Source organism: Pristiophorus japonicus, chromosome 15 (genome assembly GCF_044704955.1).
Source record: "Pristiophorus japonicus isolate sPriJap1 chromosome 15, sPriJap1.hap1, whole genome shotgun sequence".
Classification (NCBI taxonomy): Eukaryota; Metazoa; Chordata; class Chondrichthyes; family Pristiophoridae; genus Pristiophorus; species Pristiophorus japonicus.
This window is the reverse complement of record NC_091991.1, coordinates 18,256,040-18,268,485: the sequence shown is the minus strand read 5'-3', so window position 1 is coordinate 18,268,485 and position 12,446 is coordinate 18,256,040. Positions and strand designations below refer to the sequence as shown.

The 12,446-nt window shown below is 47.1% G+C and overlaps 1 protein-coding gene across 3 annotated transcripts in view; it reads right to left on the bottom strand.

The window, feature by feature from the left end:
• The window catches only part of lrriq1 (leucine-rich repeats and IQ motif containing 1), a 218,750-nt gene that overhangs the window by 107,067 nt on the left and 99,237 nt on the right, over positions 1–12,446 (bottom strand). For all 3 annotated transcript variants that reach the window (XM_070900197.1, XM_070900198.1, XM_070900199.1), the window contains one exon: positions 587–660. In XM_070900197.1, the coding sequence (XP_070756298.1) occupies positions 587–660 (74 nt within the window). The remainder of the gene's footprint in view (positions 1–586; positions 661–12,446) is intronic.

Sequence of the window (12,446 nt, the reverse complement as noted above, 5' to 3'; positions counted from 1 at the left end):
AGCCCTTGAAAAAGCGGTAGGTATGAAGACCTGCAAAAAAGCTAAGTTAAGGTTTTTATTTTTTAATTCTTTTGTAGCGATTCGATAGTTAAGTGTCTTGTGAATGTTTTGTAATTTTTTTATTTTTTGCAATTTTTTTGGGGGGTGTTTTCCCCCTTCCCTAGGCCCAACTTGCAGTGGTATCGGCCTCGGAGAAAAGTTGCAGAAAATTTGCGGTTTGTGCCACAAATCCTCGTGCAATGCCGATTTTTACCGTTGGATGCATTTTATCCTGAATGTTAGGCCTCGTAATGGTAGCGGAGTCAAAGCGGTATTTTTGGCAGAAAAATACCGCTATGACCAAAAATGGAATTTCTAGCCCTTATAAATGTTATGCTTGTTCTTGGTCAGAGCAGTAGATGGAGCACTTCACAATGGCCGTGTTTCATATTGACGATGTGAAGTGATTTCGAAGGCAGTTACAGAGGATCCTGTCCACCTGATCGAAGGAGATGAGCGCTCTAACAGAAAACCTTTGAAGCAGGTACATTAGGTAAAAATGGCAAAAAGAAAAATGAGAGAGAAAAAAAGCAAGACGTTAACTTACCTGATAAGCGATTATTGCTAACATTAAGTCTCTCCAATAGCAGAAAGTCAGACATGGCTGTCAGGTGTGTCAGACTAAAAAGTAAAGTAGTACAGGAACATGATTTTGCACACAAATAATGATTTCAGTCACTTATTAACAATTATGAATTCTACAATTCTGAGGGGCCGACTTTCAGCAGCCCACCGCCCGCTGCCACCGACAGCTGACATTCCTCCTAAAGGTCTGCCCAGTGCCACTTTGGGGGTGGCCTGGAGCGGGCGGGCGGGGAGAGTCGCCGGGAACCGCCCGCTGACGGCAGTGGACAGCCGAGTGGCGCAACTGAGCTCCTGCCCGCCAAGCTCCCAGATTCCTGTGGGCGGGAGTCGGCGGGAGTCGGCGGCAGAGCGGGGGTGGGCCGCTGGCTGGAGGCTGGTCTGTCCCCGACGGTAAATCTGAAGAACCTGAAAAAAAGGTAAGTGAACATTTTTTTTTAAATTTCCAACAGCGACTTACATGGGGTCCCCTGAAAGAAGATGTTCAGATAGTTTTTGTATTTTTTATTTGTGATTTTTATTTTCAGGTCTTCGACCCTCTGTGGGCCCAACTCCATCCTCGGCGGCACTTGGGCAGCAAGCGCCTCTGCCGCCGAGAATGCGACCTCCTGCCCGCTGCCGGCCAGATTGGCGGCGTACGTCTTCCATTTGCTGCCCGCCGACCTTCGAGGGACCTTCTTCATGAATATCCTGCCCAAAGTACCGTCCGGTATCTCGGCAGCCATCGGCGGCACTTTGGGCGGCACTTGGGCAGGCGGAGGCCTTGGTGAAAATCGGCCCCTAAGACATTTACATTCATGTTAATAAACTCTACTAAACTCATTGCATCGTTTGCAAGTCAGCTTTCTCATTTTTAATCATATATACATATGCGTGATGACTGCAGCAATTAGACAAAGGACAAATGCTTAGCATACCATGCACCTGCCTACAATACAATAGCACAGTTTAGTTTGTGATAACTCTTCCACAAGTCAAAGTCAATTTAACAAAACAAAAAAAACATAATTTTTTTGCCTTGTTTGATGGAGTGCTATTGAGGGAGTGCAGCGAAGGTTCACCAGACTGATTCCCGGGATGGCAGTACTGACATATGAAGAAAGACTGGATCGACTAGGCTTATATTCACTGGAATTTAGAAGAATGAGAGGGGATCTCATAGAAACATATAAAATTCTGACGGGATTGGACAGGTTAGATGCAGGAAGAATGTTCCCGATGTTGGGGAAGTCCAGAACCAGAGTTCACAGTCTAAGGATAAGGGGTAAGCCATTTAGGACCGAGATGAGGAGAAACTTCTTCACTCTGAGAATTGTGAACCTGTGGAATTCTCTACCACAGAAAGTTGTTGAGGCCAGTTCATTAGATATATTCAAAAGGGAGTTAGATGTGGCCCTTACGGCTAAAGGGATCAAGGAATATGGAGAGAAAGCAGGAATGGGGTACTGAAGTTGCATGATCAGCCATGATCATATTGAATGGTGGTGCAGGCTCGAAGGGCCGAATGGCCTACTCCTGCAGCTACTTTCTATGTTTCTATGATACACTGCCAAGAAATCACCTTATCATAAGAAACAGAAACTTGGTAAAAAAGTGATGGCCATTTAATTTTAAATTATTTGAAAAAGTAAAGGCTTAAGTAGAGACTTCCTCAGGTCTGGAATTGCAGGTATAGAACACTAATGTTTACTAATTTGGCACTGCTTGGTTATAAGATTGCGAGCAGACACTTGGACTGATTAGGGGAAGATTTCCAATGTTGCTAGGTGTAGCATTTATAAAAGAAAGTGCTGATGATTTAGCTATACCTAGTGCTCAATAATTTTCATGACAAAACAGAGTGGCACGGCAAGGCTGTGTGGATGTTGAGATATTAACAAATAGCAGATAGGTTAGTAACCAGTATACAGTGACGTGGTCAGACATTTGGTAGACATCAAGAAGTCTTTCTGCTAAATTTGATCAAGAAGCTTTCGGTAAATTTTTAAGGAGATTGAAATAAGTACAGCACCAATATTCAAAGTGGTTGTGTAAAAGTATAGGGGGGGAGGGTACTGTTGTAACCTTAGAGTTGTTGGATGCAAAATTAGCTTTTCAAGCCAGTTCTAAATCATTGGCTGCTCTACTAGAGATATTGACAAGCTGTGTCTGCCAAAAGAATTTCACGTATATAATGAAGCCAGGCACCTCACTTGGCATACTGAGCATCGAGCAAGGTCAGTGCCCATAAAACAAAGAACTGCAAAGTGATGGGGACAATTTATCATGGTGAACATCTTCTTTGAGTTATATATACATGCCAATTTAGAGCCCAAATCACCAAATTGCAGAGATCTCACTGGAGGCCTAAGTGCTAAAGCTCACTATAATGGACATTTATTTGAGGGAAAAAAGAGGATTTGCATGCCTATATGGTGCTACAATGTATTACTGTTGTAATTAAGAAACAATATGGAAGTAAGGGCAGCTTTTTATGCAACTGCAGCTTCCACAAAAAAAACGATTCAAAAAATGATTAAGATGTACTCAAAACATAATAGCCTGCAATTTCCTGGAAAGTTTCAGTGTAACTGACACAAGATTGGCGTTGCGCTGTTTTATCTGAGGAAATTTGCACGTAAACTGATTTAATATGGTTTTTTGCTGAAACAGCGTTTTGCGTGAATTTTCTCGGTCATTTGCGGCACTTCCAAGATATATCCGCCAGAACTTGTGCCGCTCATTTGCATAGCTCCCCTTGCAAAACACCAGCTCTCAGAAGTTTTCTGGATTCCCGTGAATAATGCACTGGCCTAGATTAAAGGAGCAGAACAGCCTAAAGTCACTTGATATTGGTGTGGCAGAGATTTTTAAAATTTCATCGGGATTATCTTTGCAATTAAAAAAAATAAATTATTCAGACCTGCTCTATACTTAATCAAAATGCTGTTATTCTTAGTGCACCCCCAAAATATTTGCATGCCTTCCTCGCATTCAGAAGGACTAATCAGCTGAAATAGGCTTCCCAATGGGCACTGCCCTGTTCTGCATTATAATGGAAGAGGAAGAGACAAGAAGCTCTGAGTGAGTTGTCATGGTACAAGGCCAGGAAATTCCTCAGAGCTACTCCTGCTCCTGTAACTTCACCAGAGATATGATGGCAACTCAGGTTACGCAGGTAAATAGAGTTCCCGCCACAGTTCCAGCGACATTATGGTGGCAAAGTGGAACCAGCTCCAAGGACTTTCTCAGAAAATATCACTCAAATGTGATGCTACACCTGGTACGGATATTAACTTCAGAAGGTATTTCTAAATAATTCACACTTTAGCAATATTAACAATGACTTTTTGGCTCTAGTGTTGGCTGCTGACCAAATTGACACCATGGTGAAGGTGTGCAAATTAATCTTTGTTATTAGTAGATGTTATATATGCGGACTATAGATATACTCTCTGTGTAGTCACTGTATAGTTGCATAAGATGGAGACTTGTTACCTGATGTACTATCAATAAGGTTTACACTGTTTATACACTATGCTGGCACCACTAGAGGGTGCAACTAGTGGAGACCAGGGTTTCCTGCCCCTGTGGCAGAGGCTGTCCACAAGAGGGCACTGCGCTCTGAGACCTGAGGGTCATCTGCATAGGTGTGCAAGGCCCAGTATAAAAGGCTGCCCACCATGCTTGTGCCTCACTCTGGAGTTACGAATAACGGACCAAGGTCACTATAGTTTGAGTACAACACATTGCCTCATGAAGACATTCATAAGTGCATTACAGACATAACAACTGGCGACGAGAATAAGGACTTTCACACGATTATGGCTACCTTTGGCACATTAAAAGACTTCGCAGAGGGTGATGATTGGGATGCTTTCACGGAAAGGCTCGAGCAATATTTCGTGGCAAACGACCTGGCAGGGGAGACGAACACATTGGCGGAGAAGCGCAAGGCTATACAGCTGGCCAGTAGTGGGCCTGAGGACTACCGCCTCGTCAGGGACTTGCTGGCACCCACGAAGGCCAAGGATAAGAAATACAATGAGCTGACTGAACTAATTCGCGACCAACTAAAACCAAAACAGAGCATCCTCACAGCCAGGCACAGATTCTACACTCACCGCAGACCTGAGGGCCAGGAGATTGCAAAATATGCTGCCGACCTCAGGAGACTTGCAGCACCGTGTGATTTCGGCACGCATCTCAACGAAGCATTGCGAGTCATCTTCGTTTTTGGAATTGGCCACGAGAGCCTCCTTCACAAGCTATTATCTGCCGACACCATAGTCAACCTGCAGAAGGCCATCAGCATCAGTCAGGCGTTCATGACCTCGATGTGCAGCACCAAGCAAATTATTCATCCTGTGGACTCAAACACTGCAAGTACTGTACACAGAATGGTGCCTTTCACAGGCAAGACTGTAGAACATGGCTCTGCCCAGGGCAGAGAGCACACACCTCAGGGTTGCAGAACTCAGAGTCCGCCGAGGGACGCTACTCGAGTAACACCATGCTGGCGTTGCGGAGGAAACCATAGAGCTCACCAGTGTCGGTTTGCGGAGTACGTATGCAAAGCCTGTAACACAAAGGGCCACCTCCAGCGTATGTGTAAAAGAAATACGACTCACCGTCTAGCAGAGGAGTCGGTGGATGACTTTGAATCCAGCGGGGAGTATGATGATTTGGCGAGAGAGGCAGCTCGGCCCCAAGAAGAAGTGTATGGAGTGCATACCTGCACCACCGATTGTCCTCCAGTGAAGATGGAAGTCGAGATTAGCGGCGTTCCAGTCTTCATGGAAGTGGACACGGGAGCGAGCCAGTCAGTGATGAGCCAGGATGCATTTGAGGCGCTATGGAACGAAAAACTACCCGAGCTGGTTCCAGTACAGGAAAAGTTGCGCACCTGCACCAAGAGCTGATCCCAGTCCTTGGTAGTGCGGATGTAAGTGTACTCCATAATGGCGTGGTGCACAAGTTACCTCTGTGGATTGTTGCAGGTGATGGCCCAACGCTACTTGGAAGAAGGTGGATGGGGATGATCCAGTGGAAACGGAAAGATCTCTTCACTCCAGCAATCAATGGCCCCCGTGCTCAGAGGCAGAGCAAAACCTCACCTTCGCTTGGGCCAGGCACCAGAGAACAGACCAGCGCAGCACCTGAGGCACAGACCGTCCATCACGACTGCATGACAATGATCCGACCGGAACAACCTAAAAGTACCTTCCCGGCTCCAATGGCAGGACTCCTGGGGAGGACGATCGAATTCACAGGCACTCTTCCAGCTTATGTGACAGAATCGCGGGAGAGAAGGATCAAGAGTCGACCTTGAGGACAGAGGCAAGATGGCGTCCCTGCTGCAGCGAGGTGCAGCGTGGCTGAAAAAAAAGATGGCCGCGGCCATATCACGAGGTGCAACGCTGAGGGACCAACACGTGGTGCCGAACAAAGGATTTGATTGGGGTAAAGCCAGCAGGGTTCTCTTAAAGGAGACCTGTAACACAAAGAGACATTGTATGCATGGCAATCAATGTAACGAACCGATTAAGATTGTGAACAAAATGTTGTTGTGAGATGTCGGTACTTTTCCTAATGTAAAGAACAAAATGTTGTTGCGAAATGTCGGGAATAGAGTGTCCCCAAAAGTAGCAAGCGAGCAAATTCAGGAGGGTAAAGGCGCTGATCCTGATGCCCTCTCCCAGGTGTCCCCACAAGTTATAGGCCAACGACCTCAGGAGGTGAAGGCACTGATCCTGATACCCTGCCACAGGTCTATCCCATGCTTCAGACACCCGATGGCACTATTCGCCATGGACCTGGAAACAAAAACGGCGCCAATACGCGCAGTCGGCCGCCGTTGTCCACCACCCGGGTGGAGACGGCCCAGCCCCTAGACCCAGTTGCTACCTCAGCCATGTCCAGGAGCGAATGGTCAGAACCAACAGGTTCCCCAAAACGGGACGTGGAACAGCCAGGTTCCCAACACCGTTAGAGAGCAGGCAGAAGATTCTGCAGCCCTCAAAGGAGGACAGGGAGGCCACACACATCTGTGACTGCTCACCACTAGGCAACGGCAAAGGCCCTGAGTCCTGGCAAAGTGAGCAAACCAAGCCCACCCCACTAGCAGGGGGCGCAGCACCGCCATCAGATGACTAGGACCCCGTCTGGTTGCTCTGGAACCTGCGTCCTCGCATACCTGTACTGCTACCTGAGTACTTACCATGACTGAACCATGAATGCAATCTACCTAATCCTGGTGCACGACTGCAAAACGTAACGAATGTAAGTTACTGAACCAAGGTGTCATGATACAAACTGTAACTTCCTTTCTTTGTACTTGCACTTTGTCTGATCCTGTATGTTAATATAACGGGCCTGCTGCACGATCCCACTGTGGTTTTGGGGGAGGGGAAATGGATGTATGTAACCATGGACATACACATGGATCACACCCAGAACCGACTGGAACCTCCCCTGCATCATCGAACCATCCAAACTGGTAACCACTACCCAACGTTGTGGCAAAAGGACTTGGGGGTTAACAGGAAGAGAGCCAAGCCAAAGTACAGCCAAGGAGCAAGGGCTATTGGCACTTAAGTCTGGGGAGAGCTAAGCCAGAGCACATAGTGCAAAGGTAATCGGCACAAAGGACTTGGGAGAGGGTGATATTATATATGCAGACTATAGATATACTCTCTGTGCAGTCACTGTATAGTTACATAAGATGGAGACTTGTTACCTGATGTACTATCAATAAGGGTTACACTGTGTATATACAATGCTGGTACCACTAGAGGGTGCAACTGGTGGAGACTGGGGTTTCCTGCCCCTGTGGCAGAGGCTGTCCACCAGAGGGCACTGCATGTGCAGGGCCCAGTATAAAAGGCTGCCCACCATACTTGTGCCTCACTCTGGAGTTACAAATAAAGAACCAAGGTCATTACAGTTTGAGTACACCACATTGCCTCATGGAGTCATTCATAAGTGTATTACAGACATAACAGTAATGCAGCCACTGCTTTTTTCAGTTGCATTTAGAAATGAGAACCTAAACCAAAAATAGGTTCCACTCCAGTAGGCCTGGTGGTAAAAAGTCAGGGATCTCAACTGAACAATTGCGAGATCAAACCCAAATTAAACTAAGATTCACACTTCCTTCCCCTCATTGTGCAAATTTTTGTGGCTCTTGCCAGACCACTAAATGACGCAGCAATCCTGCTGTGAAAGAAAGATTTGCATTTATACTGCGCCTTTCACGACCACTAGACGTCTCAAAGCGCTTTACAGCCAATGAAGTACTTTTGGAGTGTAGTCACTGTAGTAATGTGGGAAACGCGGCAGCCAACTTGCGAACAGCAAACTCCCACAAACAGCAATGTGATAATGGACAGATAATCTGTTTTTGTTATGTTGACTGAGGGATAAATATTGGCCAGGACACCGGGATAAACTCCCCTGCTCTTCTTCGAAATAGTGCCTTGGATTTTTTCCTCCACCTGAAAGAACAGACGGGACCTCGGTTTAATGTCTCATCCGAAAGATGGATCAGAATGCTCTATTTCACAATCCACACAGACAAGTTTCCTGATTTGACAAGTCCACTAAATAGCAATACTGACTCACGGAGTAAGTCTTTATTTTCTGAGGTGAAAACACCATTATAAAAATAGCTCATAAAATTGTAACACAAATGGGAAAAATTGGTGGCGCTTCATTTGCACTTGTTTTACATTGGTTTTACATTCCGGATTAGGCAAATGAGCTCCACAGGAAATTTTGGCGCAAGTTCCCATCAACAAGATCGGCACAGAAATTGGTGTAAATTTTGTTGTGATCTCTGCCTAAGTGCGATCCATGAAATTCGTGGCCATTTGGGCTCAATTTTGCCCAAAGCTGTTTTTTTGGCATATTGCCAGAGTTACGGCCATTTTTCTAGGTCAGAAATACTCCAAAAATATTTGTGCCAAGTTTCCCCACTGTATTTTTCAAAATTGGCGTCGCGCAGCCTGTCCAGTCGCCTCGGAGGGCGGGAGCCTGCTGTCTGTGCCGAAAAAATGATGCCGCACCTTCTGCGCATGTGCGGAAAAAAAAGGACCATTTTTGACGTTATTCCTCTGGGCATGCATGTGCAGTACAGCTCTCGGTCTGCAATCGGCCATTTTAAAGAGCCAGTTTTGTGTGTGTGAGATCATTGAGTGCTGTGTGAGAGCATTGGAAAAATCGGAGCTGCAAAACAAAATGTAAAGCGGTGCAAGGACCAAGAATTTCTTACAGAATGAAGTGGAGGCACTAGTTACTGTGACTGAGGTCATGGCACGAGCTGGACACCAGAGGTCCCATAAAAGTTCCACCCAAAGAAATGAAGAAACGTTGGAACGAACTTGCAGAAGCAATGGTGACCACCCCGAGGTCTGGAGGCCAGTGTAAAAAGAAATGACAGGATCTTGATCAAGTAGTTAGTGTAAGTAATATTTTCATTTATTCAATGGAATTGCAATTGTAACCAGCTGTATTGTCCCACCTAGCAGAAAGACACCCTCTCTAAAAAGTTATATTTTCATTTTTGCAGAGGAAGGTGGCACACAACAAGCATGAAAGAACTCGAACAGGAGGGGGCCCGGCAAATCTGCACCCACTGACACCCTTGGAAGAGAGGGTCGCTGCTTTGATGGGTCCTGCCTAGAGAAAAGCAACCACCACTGCACAAGTTGGGTCCACACTCGAGGGAGATGGTAAGACCTGAAAATTCCACAGTCTAGCTTTGCTAAATGTTAAGTACTGCGCAGGCTAGCCATGCTTCGGTTCCTGGGGATGTCTCCATCAACTACGCTTCGGTTGATGCAATGTGCTATCATTCATCGTGGTCCTTCAAATCAGCCTGCTGCGTGCACTGTGTGAGCCTACTCATGTCACCCTGCCCCATCCTCTGCTGCTAACCATTTGTCTGTTCTGTTATATTTTGCAGAACTTGAGGCCAATCTTGACGATGCAGAAGGTTTAGACGAGGACGAGCCTGAAGAGAACATCTTCCAATTCTACCTTCCAGACCAAGATTATGGGGGGGGGAGGTGGGGATGGATCACTTTTGAGGAGGTGCAGGTGCCGTTCATTGAGGTACCAGCCCCTTCCCTGACTAGTGGTTTGACTGTTGGTAGGACATTCCATGGTTTCCCATAGTCCAAGGCTGGGGATTCCAATGGGGTGCATCGAGGCACGCCCAGGGCCCCACCATCTGAGGGTGCGGGTGCCAGTGGTGGGATGCTGCGAGCCACACCCAGGGAGAGGAGGGAAGGAGAGCTCGACCGCGCTCTCCTGAGGTGCAGGATGTAAGAGATGTGGTTCACATGATGTCAATGAGTGCGGAGAGCATTGGCCTTATGCGATTACTCCTGGACACCATCAGTGGGGTGGGTGATGAGATATCGGGACTGTCGCGAGAAATAGGAACGATGTCCGGGACCATGACTGAGGGAATATCTCGGTCAGCGGAAACCATGTCAGTGAACATGAGGGAGGGAATGTCACAGGTAGCTGATGCGCTGTCAGTGACCATGAGGGAGGAAATATCACAGATAGTTCAAATACTCTCAGTGAACATGAGAGAGGGAATGTGGCAAGTAGTTGAGACACATTTGCTCAAAATAAGGGAGGGAATGTTGGAGGTCATTGAGACTTGGTCAGGGCGCATGAGGGAGGGCATGTTGGAGTTAGCTGCTGCAGTAAGGGAACATGCCCATACCCCACACCCATTGAAAGAATCAACTGCCACTCCCATTCCAATCCCCAGACTAGCCTCTGAAGAGCTCCAGGTTGCTGCCTGCCTCCCCCCTGCACCCCCCCACCCCTGCCCCGTCAACTGGTGCGCATTACCCGAGATGTTAGAAAGAATAAGCTTGGTACCAACCCCAGAAACACTACGCCACCGCCTGCGGGCAGGGGTGGTGGAATCACCAAGACCAAGCGTGGTGGGCGATCTTAGATTAAAGTCGCCCATGATAACTGTTGTACCTTTATTGCACGCGTCCCAAATTTCTTGTTTAATGCCATCCCCAACCTCACTACTACTGTTTGGTGGTCTGTACACATTTCCCACTAGCGTTTTCTGCCCTTTGGTACTCCACAGCTCTACCCATACAGATTCGACATCATCCAAGCTAATGTCCTTTCTTACTATTGCGTTAATTTCCTCTTTAACCAGCCGCGCTACCCCACCTCCTTTTCCTTTCAGTCTATTCTTCCTGAATGTTGAATACCCCTGGATGTTGAGTTCCTAGCCTTGGTCACCCTGGAGCCATGTCTCCGTAATCCCAATTATATCATAATCGTTAATGGCTGCCTGCGCAGTTAATTCATCCACATTATAACTGAATCATTTACATTATTTATTCCATATTAACACAATTTTTGAAGTAAACAAGAATCATTTCCATCATTTGTTCCATTAACACAACACAACATTACGGATCAGGTCCAAACAGTAAACATGGTCCATTTGGAATAATTGCTGCTGAGCCTTCAGGCAGCAAAGCGTTCACAGATAAGCTGCTGGCGCAAGACTCAAGCAATCGTTAAAGGGGCTTGACGGCCCACTAGCCTCCGCCGTCGTGCTCCGGGTTCAGATACTTGCATGGCTTCCTCATCCTGTTCCTTCTCCTCGTCATCTGCATCTTCCTCATCATTATCATCAGCCATTCTTACCGCAGGTGAGCCTTCCATTACCAGGTGCTGCTGCCTCAAGATGGCTAAGTTGTGCAGCTTGCAGCAGACAACAGTAAACTGACCGACAATCACAGGGGAGTATTGCAAGTTGCCTCTGGAATGGTCCAGGCACCGGAAACGCTGTTTCAAGATGCCAATGGTCCTCTCTATGATGCTGTGCGTTGAAATATGTAACATGTTGTATTCCCGGACAGCTTCCGTCTGGGTTATGTGTAGGGGTGTCATGAGCCAGGTGGCGAGGCCGTACCCTTTGTCTCCCAGTTTCCAGCTCTGCCCTTCTGGCTGCTGCTGAAACATGACAGATATAGCACTCTCGCGTAGGATGAACGCATCATGGGTGCTCCCAGGGTATCTTGCATCAACTGACATGATGCGATGCATGTCGTCACACACAAGCCATTAATGGAGCGGAAGCCTTTTCTGTTCCTGTACAACACGGAATCCTGCAAAGGTGCTTGTAAGGCGATGTGGGTACAATCAATGCAGCCCTGTACCTTTGGGAAGCCAGCAATCCTGGAGAAGCCCACAGCCCTGTCATGCATTGCCTGGGCGGTCATGGGGAACTTTATGTAGTCATTCCTGTGGGTCACCTGCCGAATGCAGACATGTGTTGCATGTTGAGAAATGGCACACACATCCCCAATTGGAGCTTGGAAGGATCCGGATGCATAGAATGAAAGTACAGCTGTAATCTTCACTACAACTGACAAAGCAGTTCTCCTGATGCTTCTAGGTTGCAGGTCTGCTTTCACCAACTCACAGATCTCAGTTACAACTTCTTTGCAGAAACGCAGCCTTCTGACACAGTCTGCATCATTCAGATGCAGGTACGAATGCCTGTCGCGATATACCCGACGTGGGTAAAGCCTCCTGCCCAGCACCCTATGGGCTCTGAGGTTCCTCATGCAATGACGTTGAATCAATTGTCTCCTCCGCAGCACCATGATGCACAAGGCTCTCACAAGGAATGGCATTGTCGGTATTGCCCTATGCTTATATTTTATCTTTGCAAGAAGCTCAAAACGGCAGGAAGGCAGGACAGGTTCTTTGTTCTCTCTCCCCAAGGTCTGTATGGATCACACCCAGGTCTGAGCAACACCATACTGCTCCCCACCAGCTGGACCTGC